At 41.4% G+C, this 22355-nt stretch overlaps 2 protein-coding genes and 2 long non-coding RNA genes across 6 annotated transcripts; 3 read left to right on the top strand and 1 right to left on the bottom strand.

Moving 5' to 3' along the window:
• Positions 1-5479: 5479 nt before the first annotated feature.
• Positions 5480-6846, top strand: LOC145454954 (non-homologous end-joining factor 1-like). Its single transcript, XM_080332885.1, has one exon. The coding sequence runs from the start codon at positions 5667-5669 to the stop codon at positions 6567-6569; it is 903 nt and encodes a 300-aa protein (XP_080189011.1). The 5' UTR covers positions 5480-5666; the 3' UTR covers positions 6570-6846.
• A 354-nt stretch (positions 6847-7200) lies between these two features.
• Positions 7201-21986, bottom strand: LOC145454953 (alkaline ceramidase 3-like). Of its 3 annotated transcripts, XM_080332884.1 has the most exons (9): positions 21753-21986; positions 21560-21670; positions 21314-21366; positions 9507-9559; positions 9327-9444; positions 8607-8764; positions 7583-7736; positions 7443-7511; positions 7201-7373 (listed from the first exon to the last, which is right to left on the bottom strand). In XM_080332884.1, the coding sequence occupies exons 1-8, from the start codon at positions 21856-21858 to the stop codon at positions 7464-7466; spliced, it is 801 nt and encodes a 266-aa protein (XP_080189010.1). In that variant the 5' UTR covers positions 21859-21986; the 3' UTR covers positions 7201-7373; positions 7443-7463. The 3 variants fall into 3 exon arrangements, with proteins under 3 accessions (XP_080189010.1, XP_080189009.1, XP_080189008.1); XM_080332883.1 differs by having other exon boundaries at positions 7201-7511; positions 21753-21982; XM_080332882.1 differs by lacking the exons at positions 7201-7373; positions 7443-7511; positions 7583-7736; ... (3 more) ...; positions 21560-21670; positions 21753-21986 and adding exons at positions 9802-10607; positions 12876-13067; positions 17450-17641; positions 18382-19042.
• Positions 10606-15727, top strand: LOC145454956 (uncharacterized). Its single transcript, XR_013920256.1, has 3 exons — positions 10606-10806; positions 12577-14294; positions 15521-15727. It is a non-coding gene; the product is annotated as an uncharacterized LOC145454956 (long non-coding RNA).
• On the top strand, positions 21015-21368 carry LOC145454957 (uncharacterized). Its single transcript, XR_013920257.1, has 2 exons — positions 21015-21172; positions 21203-21368. It is a non-coding gene; the product is annotated as an uncharacterized LOC145454957 (long non-coding RNA).
• Positions 21987-22355: the final 369 nt, after the last annotated feature.

Here is a 22355-nt window from a genome sequence, read left to right as displayed (position 1 = left end):
CTCAAGTAGAAGTTGAGACTGCATGTTCTAGTAGAAGTGGAAGTATCCTTAATACACGATATTTGATCAAGTAGTGCAAGTAGACAAACCTGTAAATGCCGAAAAAGCTGAAGTATCCTACTTACTGTCACTGACCATGTCTGGCCAGGAGTCACTAACTCGAGGGCCACATGTGGACCGCATATAGTCACATTCAGCGACCCACGGCTGGTTTGAGATTTCGCAAATAAACAAGTGATTAATGTATATTGAAATGGTGGGATTAATTTAAGTTTCGCGACCGTTAACAAGATCACAATAATATTCATTTCAGTTTATCATTAAATTTTTATCGAATCGAACACAAGATTGCGATAGAATGAAAAGATAGGAAGGCTCCGAAACGACTTGGAATCTTCACTACATGCCCGTGTTCGTAACAACGGCGTGCTCTTTCTGGCAGACTGGCTGATAGCAACGAATTTACATAATACGCTATTGACTTGAGAGCCCGAACTAAACTATGACCGAGACAGGAACAACAACAATGCGGGGTGACTTTCTCTTATTGGGTGCTCCGATCGGTATCATTGACTCTATATTAGGGTTACCATACGACCTTTTTCAAGTCAACCAACCACAATTTCGTGGTAAATTTACCATTTTTTCCGGACTTTACTCCAGCATTGTAAGTCTGAAATTTTTTTGAAAAAGTGTCCTCCTTTCCCCATTCCAAAATATGGTAACCCTACTCTATATTGTGGATAGTTTTCAATAGGGTCCATCAAACCACTAGGTGTCGCCAGACTTTAGGTGGTAACCGCCGATGCTACGTACGCGGTTGCCGTTATCAGAAACCTGTAGGTTACTTTCTCGATTGTGTAAGGGTATTTTATATGGAAATAATGGCTACAACATATTCTACGTGGACCGTGAGCTCGCTATAAAATGAACTAAAACTTCGAAAACTTCTGGTGCTGAGCTGGTAGCCGACATTTAGTTGACAATTTCACATTCTCACCTAGTTATCAAATCGGCCTTATTTGCTTCCGTAGAAGCTTTCCGAAGTTTTAGTTCATTTTATAGCGAGCTCACGGTCCCCGTAGAATATGTTGCAGCCATTTTTTTCATATAAAATACCCTTACACAATCGAGAAAGTAACCTACAGGTTTCTGAATACGGCAACCGCATACGTAACAAAGGCGGTTACCACCTAAAGTCTGGCGACACCTAGTGGTTTGATGGACCCTATTGAGAGGCGCTTATCGATTGGAACCGGACGAATAGCCCGCAGCCATAGTCCAGGCTATTCGTCCGGAACTGTGTGACGTAACTATGCACCGCCAGCATACTGATGTGTGACGTAATTATGCGCCGCCAGCATACTGACGTTGCCGAGTTGACGGACTTCGGCTCGGCTGTTTAACGTTTGTATGTTTAGTTTATCGCTGTCTATTAACGGAACATAATACCGTCGCTGGTAACCTATCTCTACAAATATCCAAACAAGGGTACACCAGCGTAATGGTGACTTCCGCTTGGGTTCAATTACCCGAGAATTATCTGGGCTACTTTAGCCCACAGCGTCACTCGGTCCTAAGACGTCGATAAGCGCAGAGAGAGACTAGTTGAAGGACCGGAACTACAGAGATTGTACAATCCTACAATCGCTACACCGGAACAAAGAATCGAATGAAAACGAGAAAGGAAGGGCTGTCTGGAAATGGAAGACGCGACAAGATCAAGATCGAACCTACCCTACACTAAGCCGAGGTGGAAACCAGATTGAGATGATATGGTCTTCCGGCATCATAATGTTTGTTCTGTTCATTACATCACATTATGTCCTGTATATCGCATTTTATGTGTGTGTGTTTGAAAATGTATCACCCGACGATAATTACTACGAAATTGAATTACAAGCGCCGTGATCAAATATAACGTGCATTCTATACTTCATAAAATTGACAGATTGGATTGGCGTTTGGAGGATCCACTTGGGTAGACTACGAGTAGTAAGAAGACTCTGGCAGTTATCGCAGTTGCTCTCAATCACAATACCCTCAAATTACTCCTGCATGAACTGAACACTGATTATTTCGCATTCATTTCTATGATGATCTCCCGATCCTTTTGCTACAGCGGGACTGTGGACTTCTGTTTTTGTATACTTTTTGTTGATCGTAATGTGTAATTGTATTGCGATGCGTCTGTAATACCATCGAGATGCCTTCATCAGTCAATGAAAAGGAATTGGTCGTTGTACATCAGGTACAGAATACAGCCATCCACAACGCGATATATCCCGGGTTACAATATATATCTTCATCTTCTAGCAGACGTGCTGGAAAGATAGAGATGAAAACAGGGCGAGTTGAACCAGTCTCCAAATACCAGGTCTAATATCAGCTCAGTTTGGTTTATTAGCTTTTTTTATCGGTTCAGTACACCACAGAAATTGCTTTTGGGAGAAGACGACGATTATTTATTGTTAAGTCCACAAAGCAGCAGTGTTGGGATGACTCGAGTCAACTTTTTCGTATGACTTGACTTGACTCGAGTCACTTTGGCAAAATAACTTGACTTGACTTGACTCGAAGCTTTAAAAATGCGCATTGACTCGTGACTCGGAGAAAAATTTACGAGTCAATTTCAAGTCATCAAGTAAACGGTGTCGAATAAACCACTGTATCTTGTGTATGTTCGGATTGTTCGAGATACGCCGGTGTCACTTGTGAGAGCAGCCAGTCATTCACTGATCGTACGATACACTGATCCTCGATTGTTAGATCACAAATAAATAGACCGCAAACTAAAGTATCACAGCTTGCGTTGTCGTAGTAGTAGTAGTAGTAGTAGTAGAAGAAGATTACTCTAAATAGCAATGTGTCTCTGTTTCTTAGACGGATCAATGCTTACGTTGCGCAGTGCTCACCTTTACCAACCTTTATGTATGATTTAAATCAAATAAATATAGTTTGGGCGTTTATTTACTCACGGATATATAGATGTTGATTATGTCCTATATTTTGGCTGATAATAACTGACTGTAGCATGTGACTGTACAGTTACTCACGTATTTTATTAACAGTTCTACGTGTGCGTGAGTGATACAACGTCTTTTCGCAGGTATATTTTCCAGAAGAATATAGATCGATGCAGTTCAACCAGTTCAAGATCAAATACCGCAATTTTCTTGTTGAAAAATACTGAAATAGGTATAATTTGTAATGACTGTGATGTAATACTGTTCCATTTGCTACACCTTCCTCTGTTGTCGTTATTGTTGTTGTTGAAAAATACTGTCATGGTCCATGATTTGCATTGACTGTGATGTAATACGGTTCCACTTGGTTAGTCTTCATTGTTCTTGCTTTGCTGCATATTTTTACTGTGCACACTGTGCATTGTGTACCAGTACTGTGCTTGGATGCTTACTGCTGATTTTCCATGACTTTTATCTTTTGTTTATTTTTATGTCCATTGGTTAACTGTCATAATCGTTAGTATTGATCTTGCCATATTTACTCATTTATAACTCCGCTGGGTGGCGACTGAATCTAAGACCTACCGGTCCCCCGTCGTCTCCCAATCTATACCAATTTACATGTGTTTGTTGGTGAGATGAATAAAAGCATACTGACTGACTGACTGACTATAGATATTCGTTATTTGATTCAAGATAAATGATCAGCATTGATCAATTAATCTGTCTTTCACACAGCTAGCAAAGTGTAATGACTTTGAATCATCACTCATACATCGAAAATTCAATTTGACTTGAATTGTGACTTGACTTGACTCGACTTGACTCGAGTCACCTCCAAAAAACGAGTGACTTGACTTGACTCGAGTCACCTTTGAAAATCGATTGACTTGACTTGACTCGAGTCAAAATCTGCAATGACTCGAGATGACTCGTGACTCGAAGGTAGTGACTTGATCCCAACACTGCAAAGCAGGGGTAGCATAGCAGAGATGCGGTACTTCGGATGGTATCATCGCATAGCAGTGAACAATGTTGGACTGGAAATCATTGCACTGCACGATGTACCGCGTCATGCTCACTGCTCATGCTCATTGCTCACGCATCGTGTACTGTGTCTTTGAGATTCACTATGTGCTGCCATACAAACAATGTATTCGATATATTTAAGAGCATGGCGCTATTATGTAGGCTACCGATAACCTAAACACACAGACAGCTGAAGTCCGTCAATACTCTACTCAATAATGTCAGTATGCGGTCTGTTGGTTTTTAAAAGTGACGTCACACAGAACATATATTTCGGATAGTTACGTCACACAGTTCCGGACGAATAGCCACTGCCATTGTAATATCCAAGAAAAACGAGTGTTCATATAGCTCGGTGGTACAGACAAAAACAACTTGTTTTAGGGAAATCCAACACACGTATATCATAACATCGACAATTTATATCTATAATCATCATCATCATCATTGGTTTATTAGCAATTTTATCAGTTCAATACACCACAAAAATGCGATACAATGAAAAGACAGGAAGATGTCGAAGCGACAAGGAGTAGTCTATGGAATCTGACACCCACCTTGGCCTAGGCGATGTAAAGAGGAGGCATGCACACTGAATGAAAGTAAAGAAGATAGTATAGAAGAAGAATGCGACAAGAAATAGGGCGGCATGTCATGGGAAGCGAGATCGATAGGTCAGTCGTGGTTAGGGCTGGGCATTTTCGAGTACCTGAGTGATTCGATTCTGAATCACGTATTTTGCTTCGAGTCGAGTCGAGTATTCGAGTATCGCTCATTATGACGTCATAACAGAATGTAATATGTTAAAGTTCAAATTTGTACCTCTTTATGCCACCACAAAGAATATAATGCGTGCTATCCATCACATTAACCATACTTAGTATTTTTCGATCATCCCGATTCCATTGCACTTTGTGACAATGTTGTGGGATGATCATGACTTCGGAAATGTGGTATTTCCAGTAACGTTCGTAGCTTTGTACTTCATGCCCTGTTTTCTATGCTGCAATACGGACAATTAAGGTTTCATGGCTTCCACAGTGGAAAAGAGTATAGACGTTATAATTTTTGATGATAAATTAACTTTAGTGGCGAGAAGCGTATAATATCAGTACTCGAAAAATTCGTCTTTTACTACTCGACTCGAATCATTAAAATTAATACTCGATTCAGATTCGAGTACTCGAATCATTGTGCCCAGCCCTAGTCGTGGTCCGGTAATCTTGAGGATGGACTGTATTTATTTAGTAGTAATTGCTTGTATTTCGACTTGAATGTGGACATGCTCGTCGACTGTCGGATAACCGAACGAATATTCCAAAGCCTGATAACCCTGTGACGTAGGTTGGTTTAATTCGTCACCAATGACAGTATTATGAATAGATATATTCACTGTGTTTATGACTGCCTAAATCCTGCACAACATCATGTATGGATCAGTGACCAGAGGTCTATGGTTAATTTTACTGGTCAGCGCGGGGATTCCCCTTCTGCATAGCAAATCAAGAAAAGTGACCAAAACGTCATGTTTGGTAAAGTTAGATCCAACTGTTCCTAAGTTCCGTCGTAGAGTTTCTATATATCCTTCCAGGGAGTGAATCAAACCGCTTTCGTATTTTCCGGTCATCATATCGTTTCCCAAGAGCAGCTGAGCAACAGTACACTTTCATCATGAATGGTTGGAAGCAACTTTCCTGCCATGGACTCGATCAAGTATTGCTCGTAAAAATGACATCCTGCGATAAATCTTCGTACGAATTCATAGCAAGCGATCTGGAGCTCGTGTGGTCGGAATCATTAACTGCAGAAGAGGCGCAGAGCAGATGCAAAAATTATAATCCCCGTTTAGAGGCCCCGCTTGCAAGCATTATCGATCACATAATGTCCACTGTGGATTCCCACTGTACAGATGTGTTTTCAGCAACTTGTGACGAACAGCACGAAATCAAAATCGAGCTGAAAAACGACTTTTCAGGAGGAATTCCGTTTCGATGGCAATTTATTTGCGGAAAATCAGAACAAAAAGCTCAAGATGTGTTCCTGTCTCCCGTCGGAAGATTAATCATGTCTCTGCAAATCACAAACGACAGACTCTTCGACCTGATCAAGAGAAAGGATGAGGAAATCAGAGACTACAAAGAATTCTCAGGCGTCACCGTGTCGCGACAATACTTGGAAACGGAAGAATTCGATCAAGATCGATTCAATGACACGCTGCGGCGTAGTAAGGAATATCAAAACGCAATCAATAAGGATATCATTTCAATACTCACGTCGCCATCAGTGAACAATCGGATGAGTCAATTGGAAAGCGACATTTCTAATCCTCTACCAACTTTACAATCTGATGGAAAAGATCAAGGCATCCATGCAAAAATTAAAGGACGGTCCCGACTCAGAAGGCCTAGGAATAAAAGGGCTCCTGCCAAAGGGGTTGAGATAGAGTCTGACAACGATAGTCCATCGGATAAGGAGGTAAAAGAAACGGCAGTTGTAAGGTATAAACCAACTTCTACCTCATCAAAATCATCCTCTAAAAAGAAACAGGTCGATAAGAGAAAAAAATTATTCTGAGCACAGCAAAATCGTAGTCATTTTGTACTACCGACTTGCTGAAAGTGCTTTGACCGGATCGAATGAGCACATACCTCTGTAGAAAGGAAGTTCAGAACTGCCTCCATATTTGTGAGGCAGTATGATATACATCGTAGATATAGGCAATATACACATAAAAATAATGCATTTACTTGAAACTATGCATGATTCTTATCAATATTTTACTACCAAGATAGAGCTAAGTCTGTTGGAATAAATTTAAACTTTGGCTGAAATGAAAAGCTATCGCTGTCAACTGTGCATGGCTGTCCGTTCTCCAGAAGAGTGGCAGAGTGTGCATGATTCTGAACCATAATTTAGTATCAGCCGAAAATATTTGGGTTCATTTCAATATGAATACGCTATTCAATTGTATATTGAGGTTCTGTACCTACAAGAAGCTCTTCAAATGATTTCGTATATAGCTAATTGTGTAATAGGCGAAACAGTCTGTGTGAATGCATATACCAACTTTGGTTGAACTGGTAAGCTTATATAGCTAATAGTATAATATGATGAGTCTGTATGAATACCAACTTTGAGTGAACCGATAAGCTGTCATCACTGTTAAGGCTGTTTGTCTGTTCTCCAGAGGAGTGAGAGAGCTTGATTTTTTTAAATACGTACACGTTCAAAAAATTTTATTTGAAGAAATGAAACTTCACCAACATTGAAACTACTTAATCTAAAGTGCGTTGCATACCCTTTGTTTGAAATCAAATAGACATGCTTCATCTTGTGCTTGGCGATAAGAACTCCACAAAAAAGAGGATTCACATCGAACTAAAGACACAGCGTAATACCATAATACCACTTTGCCCGTTGAAAGCCACAAAAGTACATTTTAATTACCTAAAAGACACTGCATACAAGCTACACTTTGTTCCCAACATCCAAGTATGGAATCACGCCTCCCAGCATCTGAAATAGCAATTGCAACTTCAGGCTGCCAAATTTCAGACCAGAGCTAATAACATCCGGTTATTCATTACCTTGATATCGCATTGTCGCTTCAAATGTAGAGTCCTTGCGTAAGCCGACACTAGAATGTGCAAATAGGTACCGGTTCCTGTGAATATGTGCCACCAAGCGTGTAACTGTGTCACCGGAGCTGCCGCAGAATGGAAGACCTCTGATCTTGCGTGTCTGAACAATTGTAGATTTTAGTTGATCTACCGTATTAGTGACCAAGGAGTTTAAATTAGTTGCTTTATTGCTCAACTGTTTTACCCGGATGTGGTCAAGGTAGTTAGTCCTTGTTGATGTTAAGTAGAAGTAAATCTGGCGCTGTAAATTTCTACGCAAGTAGAAGTAGCAAAATAGAAGATTAAGATACGAAAAATACTCCAGTAGTTTTAACAATTAGATCTGGTCGAGTCTCCGCATAGTTGTGTTAACTATTTCACTCATAAGCGTGATGGAAACATATCTCAAAAGTGAAAACTACTATACTAGTCATAAATCGTTGCCTAAAACAGCTAGCTAGCTTTGGTAGGCCAAACCTACTTGAATAGTCAGAAAAAGTAAAAGTACTTTGTTACTGACTATATCTGGGGTACTATTGATGTTCAATTCTTGTGGGGAAAGTTAGACAAAAGCTTAAATGCTGAATACAGAATTAGGCCTTCAAACCTGCAACAGTAGTAGTCTAAGAAACTAAGGTCTTATCGAACCGAGTACTTTAAAAAGTAGTTCTAGGCTTACTTGAGCAACTCATAATTGTACCCTAGTACAGGAATAATGGTCTTAGTAAGGATTACGGATTTAGGTAAGATTCGAGATTGGTTTATTCCAAGCAATAATTACATGTTACATTATCCAACACAATATAAGATTTATGACATTGAGGTCTAGATATCCATGTAATGGGCAAGTGTGGCCCATGGCCAGTGCTACAAATGTCACTATAGTCTTTTGTTTACATGCAATTTCCTAGCCTAATATAATCAAACGAGATTTTCAATAGGAAATTGCTAAATAACTATGATACTGACAAAGTCAAGTGTCGCATCTCACCTCAATGATTGACAGAATGCATTGTCGATATTCCATACAAGAAAGCCAGTCGCGTAAGTTCCAAGAGATAGCGCCGCCCATGGTATTATCTCTGGGTGATTGAGGATTGATCTATATGCTTCGTATATGAGGTAGAACACCAGGAATGCATAACAAGTCTGTTAAATGTTCAATTACCAAAATTATCATGAGAATACCGTAATTTCATCTAATATCAGTGGTCTCCAACCTTTTTGGTTACGCTGCATGGACGACCAATCCATACACGGTAGTTCTTCCATGTACAAATTGTAAATTAATGTAGGCTGTTAGAACATGCATTCAAAGAAAATATAATGCGCCGAAAAATGGCCACTCCTTGCGATTGATCAGATGATCACTATAAGTCTGCAATCTACTTCTTTGAATTACTGAGTTAATTACAGAAATTTCGTTTTCAGTTTTAGTTACAAAACTCTCGTTTCCAGATCTGCTCAAGTATTTGTAGCAGCTCCAGATACACTGTACCTATTTCTACTTGTACTCGTGTATCATTATAACCTTAATTACTAGTCACACCAACCATCTGCGGTCAAATGGCACCGCACAGCAATCTCTAGATTGTGAAATTTCTACAGCAGAAGCAACAAACCAAATGCCTGTCATATTATTTAATAACGTCTTGTGTGAACCAGCAGCAACTGACCAATGGGTTGAGGACCACTCGAATAGCACACTCACCTGATGGAACACGGGGTTCTTACAGTACAAATATGTAATTGTCACAGACACCGAGAAAGAAATCAGATAAAGTATCATGGATTTGCTCCAGTCGTCGGGTTTGCGAGAGTGGTGATTCCTGTTGGCATGACATATAGTTAGAATCTGATCGTAGGAAGAAAGTGTACTTTCAACACTTACAATGTATAAACAAAGACGCAGGAGCAATAGATCATTGGAAGTTCATCGAGAAGCTGAAACAAAAACATACGTAGTGCCACTTTATGTGCTTTTAATATTATAAAGGGTAGGAGTTCAATCATTGCATAGTGTATGCCTGCAACGGCGCGAAATCAGAAATATATGGTGTTATATGGTGTAGTTTCATAAGCTGCATTCCATACCGCCTGTTGCTTGTGTGCTGCAGTCTATCCCAATCGTAAGTTCTTGACTCCCGTACATAGGCCTACAAGACCAAGTTCAAACCAGACTGAAATACCAGTTTCACGTGTAAAAGGCTGCTATTTTATTTCACAACTGTTGAAATACATACACTTGCACAATAAAAGAAGAAAAAATATATGGAATGCTCCATGCGAAAAAATACAGCAAAACTTCTATTGTATCAGCAGTGCATTACAAGGCTAGTAACACTCAACCTTCCAATTCTCGTCGACTGCATCTATGTGATTTTCACCCCTGGTATAGTTTCAATCAAATCTGGAGAACATGAGAATTTACTACCACAACACTGCATTCTATCTGTACGTGTTTGGCACTAACTCTGACCCCTGCACGCTTGATTGCTTATGCTTCCTGTGTAACATGCATTTATCTGCGCTTGTACGCCGTAACATGCAGTTATCTGCGCTTGTATGCCGTAAGTGCCCGCTAACTGGCCTGTTATTATGCGCGTGTCGGTAAACGTTGTGCTACCATGCACATACTATTCCTTTACAAATTGCGTAGGTTTGCAAAATGCAGCAGACCCAATCCAAGTGATACGACACTTGTGTCCACACGCCGGGACTAATCCCGCAAGGCTGGGGCCCAAAACTGGTAGCCCCGTGGAGCACCCATGCCCCGTCGTCATATTGGCATACCAGTGGTCCGCCACTGTCGCCTTGACATGTTCCTTCACTGCCCCGGTAAGGCCCGGCGCATAAGTGTTTTTCTTTGGAAATGCCACTTGCTCCGTATTTCTTTTTGCAATCATAATCCGAAGCGATTGGCTGCGCGACTTGCTTGAGCTCGGAATCGAAGCCTGTGCCTTGAGTCCTTCCCCAACCGGTTGCCCAGCACCTAACGGTAACAAAGAGTTCCGATAAATGCGTTCAAAGTAATTTGCTCTACACAACTCTTTCAGATATCAATTTGACAGTTTAATCGGTAGATCCAGCTAGAATAGAGAACATTAGAACTACTAGCTTGCAATACAGCACACATAAACCAACTTGTAGCTATCTCAAGTTAACTTCAAAGCTGATAATTGGATTTAGAGGTAGGGTTGGGACTTCGGGATCAAATTTGAAATCCCGGGATCGGGATTTCCCGGGATTTTCGCTCCTCAATCCTGGGATTAGAAAAGTAGTAAAATAGACATACAAGTTACACAAATAACATTTAGTTCTTGTGATATTGAATTGACGCAAAACATAAGAGCATCAAGAGTGTCATCGTTTAGATCAGGGGTCCCAAACACCAATTTTATCGCGGGCCAATTTCGTGGTTTTTGATGACGCGGCGGGCAGCAGCATCAAATAGGGGTATAATATGTATTTCCCAGTACGCCTTTTTTGTCGGACCTTGCAGATTGGCATTCCATACACATTGTGAAAATGTAATACACTATTGTAATACTCACGGTTGCCACGAAAAAGTCATATTTTTCAATATTTTTTAAAAATATTGTTGTGCTTGGCATAATTTGGCGACATAAGGAGTTATATAGACAGTTAGAAACCATCGAGACAACAAATGCATCGTGTCATCGTAAAAGCTGTCGCATTATAATCTAGCACAGGGGCGGGCAACTTCTCCAGTCAGCGGGCCGGATTTAGGAAAATTAAGTATTGGTGGGCCGGATTGCTGAATCGATACATTATTCGCCCATTTATCCTCATATACAAGGAATAAATCGTATTTGATGAATGTATTTTAACGACAGCAATGTCACTTCAAAGCCATTTCTCGCCCCTAATGGCGAAGACAATGCGTATTTGAGAATAACTTTGTCCTACACGCGCAGCCATGTCTGCTTCTATCTGATCAATCAACACACGGTGCTATCCCTAATTAAGATTTCAGGGAGTTCGATAAGCCCGGTAACCCTAATTTACCAAGATATCAATTCATTATGGTTGAGTAGGTGACGATAGCGTGTGTGGCCTAATTAATCTCGATATTGAATTCATGCCCGCGTCCTCTACGAAAATTGAAGGGTGGCCTGCGACCCGTTTTGAGTTGGTGACCCCTGGCATATGCGGTGCAAAAAGCCTAGAAGTGTGTCGTGCTACAAGTCGGCGGTTACGGAATCAAGAATAAGAAATATCAGCCTGGTGTAAATGACCATTGTAGTCGACAAAAATCATAATTAATGCAAACGACATTAGGGTTGAGTGCATCGTAAATGCTGTTAATGCAAGTCTTCTGGCTTCGACGAACTTCCGCGCGAGATCCACTCTCGTAACGCTGCGCATACCCGTATATAATAACATACAGTCACTAAAATTTGACGTAGTAAGCAAGTAGTAGGGTCTGTAGGGAGTCTCGGCAGACTGGGGCCGCGGGCCACATTATCATGTAAGACGGAAAACTGTCAGCGGGCCGGACAAAATCCCTTCGCGGGCCGTATGTTGCCCGCCCCTGATCTAGCAGCTAGTGGACGTTTGATGTGTGATAGCGATTCAGGTTTTTGGAGTAGTTTCAGAATGAAATTTCAAGTTCTCAAATCCAAAATCTGAAATTTTCGAGTTTAATATTGTCGAATGCTTGAAAAGTCAAAACGCCGACGTGGGCCGCAAAAACAGATCTGGCGAGCTGCGTGTTTGAGGCCACTGTTCTAGACAATCAGCCGAGTTTGTGACACTGCTTTATTACCAAAATAAGAGATATGGCGCTACATAAGCCTTGGTAGATGCTGTTCACAACTCCCGGGATTTCATCGGGACCAATCCCGGAATCGGGATTGCTTCAAATCCCGGGATTGGGATTGCTTCAAATCCCGGGATCCCGGGATCGGGATTTCCCGGGGTCCCAACGCTATTTAGAGGTCCATCCGATGATAAAATGAGGCAAGTTTCAAGAGACAGACACAAATCACTGTTCTAGATCAATGAGATTAGGTAGATGTGCCTGTCAGACTGAAAATACGAAGAACTGGAAAGTAACCCTTGGTTTTCAATGTGATGTAGCACCGTAAAAGGATAATAACAAATATGATACTTGACAATTTCAATTCACATGTTTCCGACAAGTCTTGTTCACCAAATGACGCGGGTAGTCGGGTAATCGCTAATTGGATTGTGTAACTATTAAGCTCACATCAAAAAAATCAACAACATCTCTTGCCTTTTTTTAGTAGGCGGTATCTCATACGGCTTCGGTAAGCAAATGAATGCAGTCATCGGAGAGACTTGGGTCGGATCCACTGAAGTTCTCAGCACGACGACAGAAATATCGTGAGCCGGCAATTGTCTTAATCTTGAGAACGTCGCCAGGTTATTAGCCGGGTGGTGATGCAGACTCAAAATTTCTAATATCCTGTCAAGTGAAAAAAATGGCGAGTTTTTCTGCGAAACAAGCAGGGAAACAGTGACGGCATTATCAAATTCTGTCATTCAAAATGCTGCATGAAACTGATCTCGAAAGATTTCGATAGCCAGTTCTCAAAAGCCAAGTAAATACCTAACACAGTGGTTCTTTACCGAAGCTCACATGAACTCCTAGGGCAGTGGTTCTCGACCGGTGTGCCGAGGCACACTAGTGTGCCATTCATGTCTCGGAAGGGTGCCGCGAGAGATTTTTCCAGAATTTCGAAATTATGCGCAAAATAATTCTAGTCTATAGCAAACGATCAATAATCAAAAACGGGCTCGATGTGAAGTTGTACATTTGACAAATCCAAATTGCTGCCATGCCCGCAATCAACATCTAGCGCGAATTCGCTTTACCCGACATATAGCGTGAAGGCTGAATTCAGTTTTGCACAATTTGTTGACTGAACGCAGAGGAGAGCAGACATGGCGTCGCCTCTATGACAATGCAGTTTTAAAATCCTTACTGTCTACCTAATCTCCTGCGAGAAATGAAATAATTTGGAATCGATGCTCACGTTTAAAAATTCGAATGACAACACAATAGCCATCCACATTGCGATTGTTAAGCAACGTGCCGGCTAACCCGTTAAAATGTAGGCGCAAAGCGCAACGTTATGTTACAGTCGACGAATCTGTCAAGTGAGAAGTAAAGTTGATCAAATTTTATCAGTTACCAAATTTCTCCGCCTTAGAGATTATCATCCCGGTTTGTTGAAACTATAATTGAACTGCGGGTGACAAGGCAGCGGAAGAATTGAAAACGATTCCGGTGTCAAATGATACTATTCGTAGACGTATTTGTGACATGTCCGCATATATAGAAGATACCGCAATTTATTCATCGAAGCATAGCAAATTGTACTTGAATGCCCCGAAAAAATATTAAGTACCTCGTCAGAGACCACCTCTGTACGACTGTATAGGGGGCTGCATGCTAACTATTCTGGTAGTTTTCACGTGCCTTGAGCCAACAAAGAGTTGGGAACCAGTGTGCTGGTGTGCCGCGAACTATTTTTCATTTTCAAAGTGTGCCGTGAGGTCAAAAAGGTTGAGAACCACTGCCCTAAGGTTTGCTGAGCTTCGATATTGATATGTTCAAGCACTGAACAGTCGTAATCTAAGCCTTGCGCAGTACAAATGCAAATTGATCACGAATTTTGCTTTCAGTTTAGTCCAGGGGGTCTCAAAGGGTGGGCCATGGCCCACAGAGCATTTTGAGGTGGGCCACAGAGCTATTTATAAAATTTTAGAATTAATGTAAGTTTAGTTGTATTTCTTATGTTATTCGCTATAAATATATTCGTATTATCTAATTATACGTAGGCAACATAGCTACAAAGCTTTTCATCCGACCCTGATTAGACGTAGTGACACGTATGAAGTCAGCATGTACAAATCGAAAACGTTAGGGAGAAACGGTGGCTTTTTCTACTGGCTATGACAACCTACGGCTAACAGCAACTAAAATAATTTCAAGCGTATAATAACTGGAAGATAATGCTGAAGTAACCAAGTATTCCGGCAGCGTCATATGCCGTATGCCGTTGAAAGGGGTATGCAATGAGCTCGCAATGAAGTGAAATTGATGTACAGATTTACTGTACTTCTGCTGGCCGTATTATTGTAAGCTAACAATAGCCATAATTGCAAATTATTAGCAACTTCTGGCGGAGGTATACTGCACCACCTCAACGAATCTTAATGGATTGAGGATTCATCGGAGCGCATTGATCTTTAAAGTCGGTTTAAAATGTCCGGCCTGGAAATCATTGTATATAATAAAAGGAATGGATTGTATCATTAAATTGAATATTCTGACATCGCAACTTCAGTTGTTTCGGTACAAGACATACAAAGTACATCATGCATATTGAAAAATCTTTCTTCACTTCTCTGTAGTGCCCCATCCACCAATGAATTGTTCGAAGCTGGCCCAGAATGATTATAATATTCCCCACAATAGTATCACTTAATTCCCAATCACACAGTGTAGGGATATGATCATTTTGTTTCGCGACGAGAATGGAGCAGCGGACGAAAATAATCTACTTAGAAGTTTCAGCTCATGATCTACCAGGGCCGTAAATACCGCACTCACACCCCCAATGGGGGAACTCGAAGGGGCCCAAGATTATGTCGTTGGTCGTTTGTTGGAGGATATTTATTCAACTTGAATTTTTTTTCGCGCTTGGCGCGATTTCATGTCCCGGGATATCGAGATTTAAATATGATCAGTTAGAGAAAAACGCGCATATTTTAGAGAAATTGGCATATCGGCGCTGTCCATGACCACGCATTAAACAGGATTATGACTCTAAAATATCAGGTGGGCCACAGCATATTTTTAAACTGGAAAATGGGCCACGGCCAAGAAAGGGCTGAGAACCCCTGGTTTAGTCCAATAGCCTTCGAGTAGCAACAATCATTACCTGAGTTCACGAAGTAACTACATGTTTTATCATAGTTGTTATTAATATTGACAAAATTGATTCCCTAAGTCCAAAAAACTTCATTCTTAACGTGACAACAAAATGACTGCACACTAAATTTCAAAACACTGGTTGGTGCTTACCAAGCCGATAGAAACAAATTAATACGTCTTGCGTTTGCCGATATCTATTTCGGCTCGTTCGTAAATCGCCTAATACCGTTCGTGAATCGAATGGATAAAGGGTAGGGTAGTGATGAAATTTCTCGTAGGAGTAAGAGAGGCCTCCGGATAACTGGTTGATCGCCCCATGACGGCCAAGACCAACATTTCCGGAGATCGAATATGAAATTGAACCGGTTAAATGGGATTCACAATATTAGAGTTGCGCTCTCAAAAACGCAAAATACACAGCCGAGCTGTCACAAAAAATCGGCTACACCTGTCACATTGGCACCATAAACTCAAAAATTCTTGTTTTGTGAAGATTTTGTAAGGGACCGTGAGTCATTTAAAAAAATGCCAAGGGACCGTTTTGCGAACATTTTTGAAAAGTTTGAGAGCCACTGTTAAATAGAGTAATTTAATAGAGGTATGTCGTGGATTTTTGTTCAGTATGACTAGGCGAAAATTTGGGATTCACCGAACTGTTGCAGATTAGGGTTCACCAGCTTGGTAAAGATTAAGAACTACTGACCTAAATAAATATTTTAATTCACAATACCGTAGGCTGTTAACAGAAATGGTAGGCGATTCCGGTGAAGTACTCAAGTATATTTTATGTACTACCCCACCCCTAATTACTCAGTGCTTATGTTTTAAGACTACTTCCAATACATTTTGTAGGGTTTTTGAAGTCAAACTACTTTGATTTCAAATTTTAGATTTTGTCAAGTAGCATTTGGATGGACTCTGGTCAATTTCATGAGTGAAATTGTCATGAAATCTAGGAATAGGACGCTGTTTATTCTCGTCCTTGATGTTTTTGCAGCATATACACTGACTCATGATAAGACATACGAAGATCAGTGCATATGCCGCTGGACAAGGAAGGTCAGAAATAGCCATGATCCGTGGATACCAGTGTTACTAATCACGTCTTCGGTCTGACTTGGGTCATTTTTTCAAAATACGGAAATGACTCGACTTGGACTCGAGTCATTGCGCAAGACTCGGACCAAGTCATATGATTGGAGACTCAGACGGCCAAGACTGACATTTCAATGCAATTTTGAAGAATAATAAAGTAACCACACTGTTGGGATTTCGTCTATTGATATCAAAAGCGAACCATTTGATATCACCAAACAGAGTTTTAAAATGTGGGTTTCACAAGACTTTAACTGGAAACTGAGCAGTCAACACAATGACTTGTACTTGAGTCATAACACCATGACTTGGACTTTGTGGTGAATTGAAAACGACCCAACTTGACTCAATTCAAAACTATAATTGAGTGAGATTGATTTGCGACTAAGAGCCTTGCAACTCGGTTACAACGTTGAGTTTTTGCCTACTACCAGTATTTACTCAAACGGTTGTGTTGTAGACTACTGTATTTCTACTTGAAACTTTAGGGCTTTTTAGGCAAAACTAGCTTTGCAACTTGTAAGTAACATTTACCACTCCAGAGAATCGCCAGTAGTTGTTATGTATCAGTGGCGAATCAGTCCTATTGACCCGGTAAGATCGGAGGCCTTGTACCAACCTAATTCTTCAAATAACTTGAGTACTTATCGGTCCTTTCATTTTCTACTTCTAATAATCGAGTGATAACTCGCAGGACTACTTCTACTTGCACTCAAGTACCAACAACGACTACTTTGACAAGTCCTGCTGCTGTTACAGTGCGAGACAGGATGCATTGATCTAGTTACAACTTATGAAAATTGTCTTACTTTGCGCCATCACTCTCCTTTCCCTTTTCATGTCCCCCGACAAGAATTCGATAAGCGTTGGAGTCAGTCGACACGCTGGTTCGTAGACTGTCCAGAAAACAGTGAGTCGCGGTGATCACAAACGTAGGCCCCACCAGCGATCCGCCACAGATGGCTTTCACAGACACGGTCGTGGCGTCGTATTCCTTATACCTGACCAACGCAAGATTAAGGTTGCAAATGCATCCGAACGGCATGTGCAAAACTGTTGCTAATAATACTAATTTCAACATAAGCATCGATGAACAGGAGAAATGATGACATAGGCCTACAAAAAAATCACCTGTTTGAATGCAGCTTGCACTAGATCATATCGGAACATAACCCCATAATATGCCACGATTTTCAGTAACAAGATAAGGTAGTGTTCACCAGAGGTGGTCAGTGACAAAGTTACACTTTTTCAGGATACTTTATAGACTACTTGGAACAGTTTTCAACTCTGTTTACAATTTGGATCTTGAAAAGTACAAAATTCTGTAAAATTGTCATAAAAACCATGCTCCTGTATCGTGGCATCTGAATATATTTTCAAAAGATCGAACCCATTTGAGGTGTCTTTAGCAATTTCACAGTAGTCACCGTAGATATACTGCACAAAGTATGTGTATCCTCTACCAAATCTACTTTTCGTAATTGCTTACTTGATAACTTATTCAGAATTAAAATTTTCTACCCTCAGTTCAAGCAGTTTCGACCCGTCAATGAAATTGGTACTTGTACTTATAATGGAGTAGATAGTCACGGCCTTACTGCTCAGTAGCATCGCTGAATGCTTTGACCACCGCTGGTGTTCACCTGTCGAACATTTTAAACTCACACATAAACCATTGCGTATTATTATCCACCAGAAGAAAAAAAACGCAACAACACAGAAATAGCGCATCACTAACTTGAGCAATCCAATTTGCCACGGCCACGAGTGTTTCACGGCTTCCGTACCACCAACGATACGCGCTAGATCCGGTCGATTAAGCGGTCGTCCGCAATCACCCCGCGTCCTGACCCACGTGGCGTCATCAATCGGAGATATCGGGGCTGGCGTTTCAGTGGGCGCAATCGGAGAAGTGGTGGTCATGATCAGTATCGGCGTGCTTTCTTTTTGGGTCAAGGCGTCGGTCGGCACCACGCCAAAGTATATTCCAACACCCGCCCCGCCAATAACAAATAGTAGTAACACAATAATCGCAATGAGTTTGACAGGCTTGCCCTTTTTTTGATCGCGCTCGACTGTGCCGTAGTAAGCTGCATACAAGGATCCTCGAGCATCATTACGCGTCCCATAGTCATAAACTGGTGCCGCCTGTGAGGCGTCGCTTGAAGTTCTCCTCGGTTTTCTACTCTGGCGCTTTGCTGTTTTGGACGAATTTCTCCGCGAAAAACTACTCAATCTCCGACCTCTCCTGTGGCTCCTACTCGGCTCTCTTGATCTGCTGTTACTGCTCGAAGGCATTTTCTGAGTTCGTATCTCTTATTGGGGCAGATATAACATATAAAACAGACTTCTGAAATTGTTTTTGAAAGCGTCTGGTCTCTTCGAAATATTTTTCAAAACTGCAACACACCAAACATGCGCATTCAACTCATCTGGCTGTACATTGCTACAAATCTTCAGCCGCTAAGACCCTCAATAAAGGAATAATTGCATTTTTCATGTTGTAAGTAAATCCTTTAAGATACACCAATCAACAGCGGTTATCTGTGTTATGATATAACGTACTTCTCCCAAATGAAGTCAAATTACAGCAACGCAGTAAACATACTGGCATATGAATAGTGTGTGCAGCACCAATAAAGGCGACCTAAAGTTTGTTATTGAAAAGTAGGTACCGTAGTCTGAAAATCGTCAATTGAAATTACACTTCAAAATTAATTAATTGTACTTTCACATATTTTATTCAATCACAATTATCAATGACAATTACGGGTAACCCTAAAAGGAGGGAACGCGGAAACTGCGGAAAACGCGGAACTCGCGGAAACGGCCCCTAAAACGCGGAAACTGCGGAAAAAGCGGGAAACCTCGATTCCTAAAGCGCTGAAATAGAGGGAAACGCGGAACGCGGAACAGTCGGTCATTGACCTTTATATATCACACAGTAGGCACTAATACGAGGAAACAGCGGAACGCGGGACAGTCGGTCATCGAGGTGGGATATTAGGGTTGGGCTTGGGGAGGTGGGATATTAGGGCTGGGGGAGGTGGGATATTAGGGTCGGGGGAGGTGGGATATTAGGGTTAGGGGAGGTGGGATATTAGGGTTAGGGGAGGTGGGATATTAGGGTTAGGGGTTAGGGTTAGGGGAGGTGGAATATTAGGGTTAGGGGAGGTGGGATATTAGGGTTAGGGGAGGTGGGATATTAGGGTTAGGGGAGGTGGAATATGAGGGTTAGGGGAGGTGGGATATTAGGGTTAGGGGTTAGGGTTAGGTTAGGGTTATGATTAGGGTTATGTTAGGGTTAGGGGAGGTGGGATATTAGGGTTGGGGGAGGTGGGATATTAGGGTTGGGGGAGGTGGGATATTAGGGTTAGGGGAGGTGGGATATTAGGGTTAGGGGAGGTGGAATATTAGGGTTAGAGGAGGTGGGATATTAGGGTTAGGGTTAGGTTAGGGTTATGATTAGGGTTAGGGTTAGGGGAGGTGGGATATTTGGGTTAGGGGAGGTGGGATATTAGGGTTAGGGGACGTGAATATTAGGGTTGAGGGAGAGGGTGATGTTAGGGGAGGCGGGATATAGGGTTGGAGAGAGGGGGATGTTAGGGTTGGGGAGAGGGGTGATATTAGGGTTGGAGAAGAGGGTTAGGGACATGATATCCCATCTCCCCTAACCCTAATCATAACCCTAACCTAACCCTAATATCCCACCTCCCCTAACCCTAACCTAACCTTAACCCCTAACCCTAATATTCCACCTCCCCTAACCCTAATATCCCACCTCCCCTAACCCTAACCTAACCCTAATCAGAACCCTAACCTAACCCTAATCCTAACCTAACCCTCCTAACCCTGACATCCCCCTTTCCCCCAACCCTAATATCTCCCCTCTCCTCAACCCTAATATCCCCCTCACGTAACCCTAATATACCCCCTCCGCCAACCCTAATCCGTCTCTCCCAAGGAAAAAACAATTTATTTTGACGTTTATAAATTTTTGTATTGTAAAACGAAGAAGCGCCATCAACAGTTCTCTGCCATTTATGAGTTCTACTTCGCCTCACTCTAACATTGGTGTCCTGCAGTTTCGTCGTTTTAGACTTTAGAGTTCCTCTATGAGATCTACAAATGTCAATGACCGACTGTCCCGCGTTCCGCCTTTTCCTCTGTTTCCTCGTTTTAGTGGCTACTTTGTGATCTATAGTGGTCAATGACCGACTGTTCCGCGTTCCGCGTTTTCCTCTTGTTTCAGCGCTTTAGGAATCGAGGTTTCCCGCATTTTCCGCAGTTTCCGCGTTTTAGGGGCCGTTTCCGCGAGTTCCGCGTTTTCCGCAGTTTCCGCGGTCCCTCCTTTTAGGGTTACCCGACAATTACTGTATATAATACTGCTATTTCAATAAGCGCAAGTTGAATTGGCGCATTCACACCAAAGGTAAACCGTCGAACTGTTCAGGCCTCAAATGTAAATATGTGACTCGACCGGCATTCCATCTATAATTCTTCATTTGCACACAGATTTGAGTTCTGGGGTGACTCATATTTATATTTCAAAGTCAAAGTGTTCCCGGAAGTTGTGACTAGGTCCCGTTGTTATGACAATTTTACCAGCCACATTACTATTATGTTGGTAGGGCCTATGTCATGAAACAGTAAGTAAACATTCAACTCACTTGCATTTCGTACAACAAGGTCATGTGAAAAAACCAGGATCCAACTCCAACAGCTGCAACGTAACCGCAGAACAAATTCAATAAAATAAAATAGCTGTTGTATACTTGCTTTGCTAACATTACTTTAGTACTATGATGTCAGATTTAAAGGAAAAGGTACTCTTCCTAAACCTTAGCGAGACAGGATGACTACAACAGATCACAGCTTGGCAAGTCTGTATGAAGGTAACAACATTAGCTCCTTACCTAATAAAGAGATTCCTGAAAGTATGTGCCTCAGTTCCAGTCCTTTTTTCCAGAATTGATATGCACAAACTGTAGGGGGTATTATCATGATAACATTGCTGATAGTATTCCCTGAATAGGCGACAGAAAAGGATTGGTTTCTACGAAAGTTCCATCACTTGTAGAAAATAATGAGTACCGGTACAATACTCACAGAATTCGGCTATGTACGGCGTTACAACGTAATTTTCTTCGCACCAGTCTAAAGTAGATGTTGGTTCTCCCCAGAATCCCTCTCTGTCTGGTAAAGCAGGTGCCATTAAACGCTTTCTCACGCGAAAGAAGCAAGGGTGGGCCTGTCACTTTTCGCAGAAATTAACGATTATTTCAACAATCAAAACATCATATGACGTCATATGGTTCAGCACCACTGCGCGAAGGTACCGGAATTAGGTGCAGTCATGCAAAGTACAGCTATAAATCAGTTCAGTTTATTACAGATATATAGAGAAATCTGGTTTTAACCAAAGCGAAAAATTTTCAGACGAAGTTGTTCAGTAGAATGTATGGAAACGTCACATGAAAGCCCCCTCAAACGAAACTGTAAACCGATACATTTTTGCTATAGTAGACAAAATCAACAGCCTATGACAGATACAGTATTTTCAAATTCAAGTATTGTTCCCGATATGAGATTCAAAACCAAGTCCAAATCATGTTTGAATCCGGTAATGGGTAGAACTATAGTAGAACGTAACATTTGCTCAAAAGTCTCATGAATTTGATTGGAAATTTCCATCCCCAAGCCAAGCTTTAA

The sequence above is a fragment of the Botryllus schlosseri genome, chromosome 14 (genome assembly GCF_051294905.1).
Source record: "Botryllus schlosseri isolate E-star chromosome 14, Bs_hap1, whole genome shotgun sequence".
NCBI classification, from domain to species: Eukaryota; Metazoa; Chordata; class Ascidiacea; order Stolidobranchia; family Styelidae; genus Botryllus; species Botryllus schlosseri.
The sequence above is the reverse complement of the archived record's forward strand: the minus strand, read 5'-3'. Positions and strand labels throughout refer to the sequence as shown.

Excerpts from the sequence above, each read along its gene's own strand:
- LOC145454954 (XM_080332885.1), top strand. The coding sequence starts at position 5,667 with ATGAATGGTTGGAAGCAACTTTCCTGCCATGGACTCGATCAAGTATTG.
- LOC145454953 (XM_080332882.1), bottom strand. The coding sequence starts at position 18,941 with ATGCCTTCGAGCAGTAACAGCAGATCAAGAGAGCCGAGTAGGAGCCAC. Across the intron at positions 17,642-18,381 it reads TGGCAAATTGGATTGCTCAA|GTATAAGGAATACGACGCCA; the intron begins GTTAGTGATGCG and ends TGCGTTGGTCAG. Across the intron at positions 13,068-17,449 it reads AAGGAGAGTGATGGCGCAAA|GATATTAGAAATTTTGAGTC; the intron begins GTAAGACAATTT and ends TTCACTTGACAG.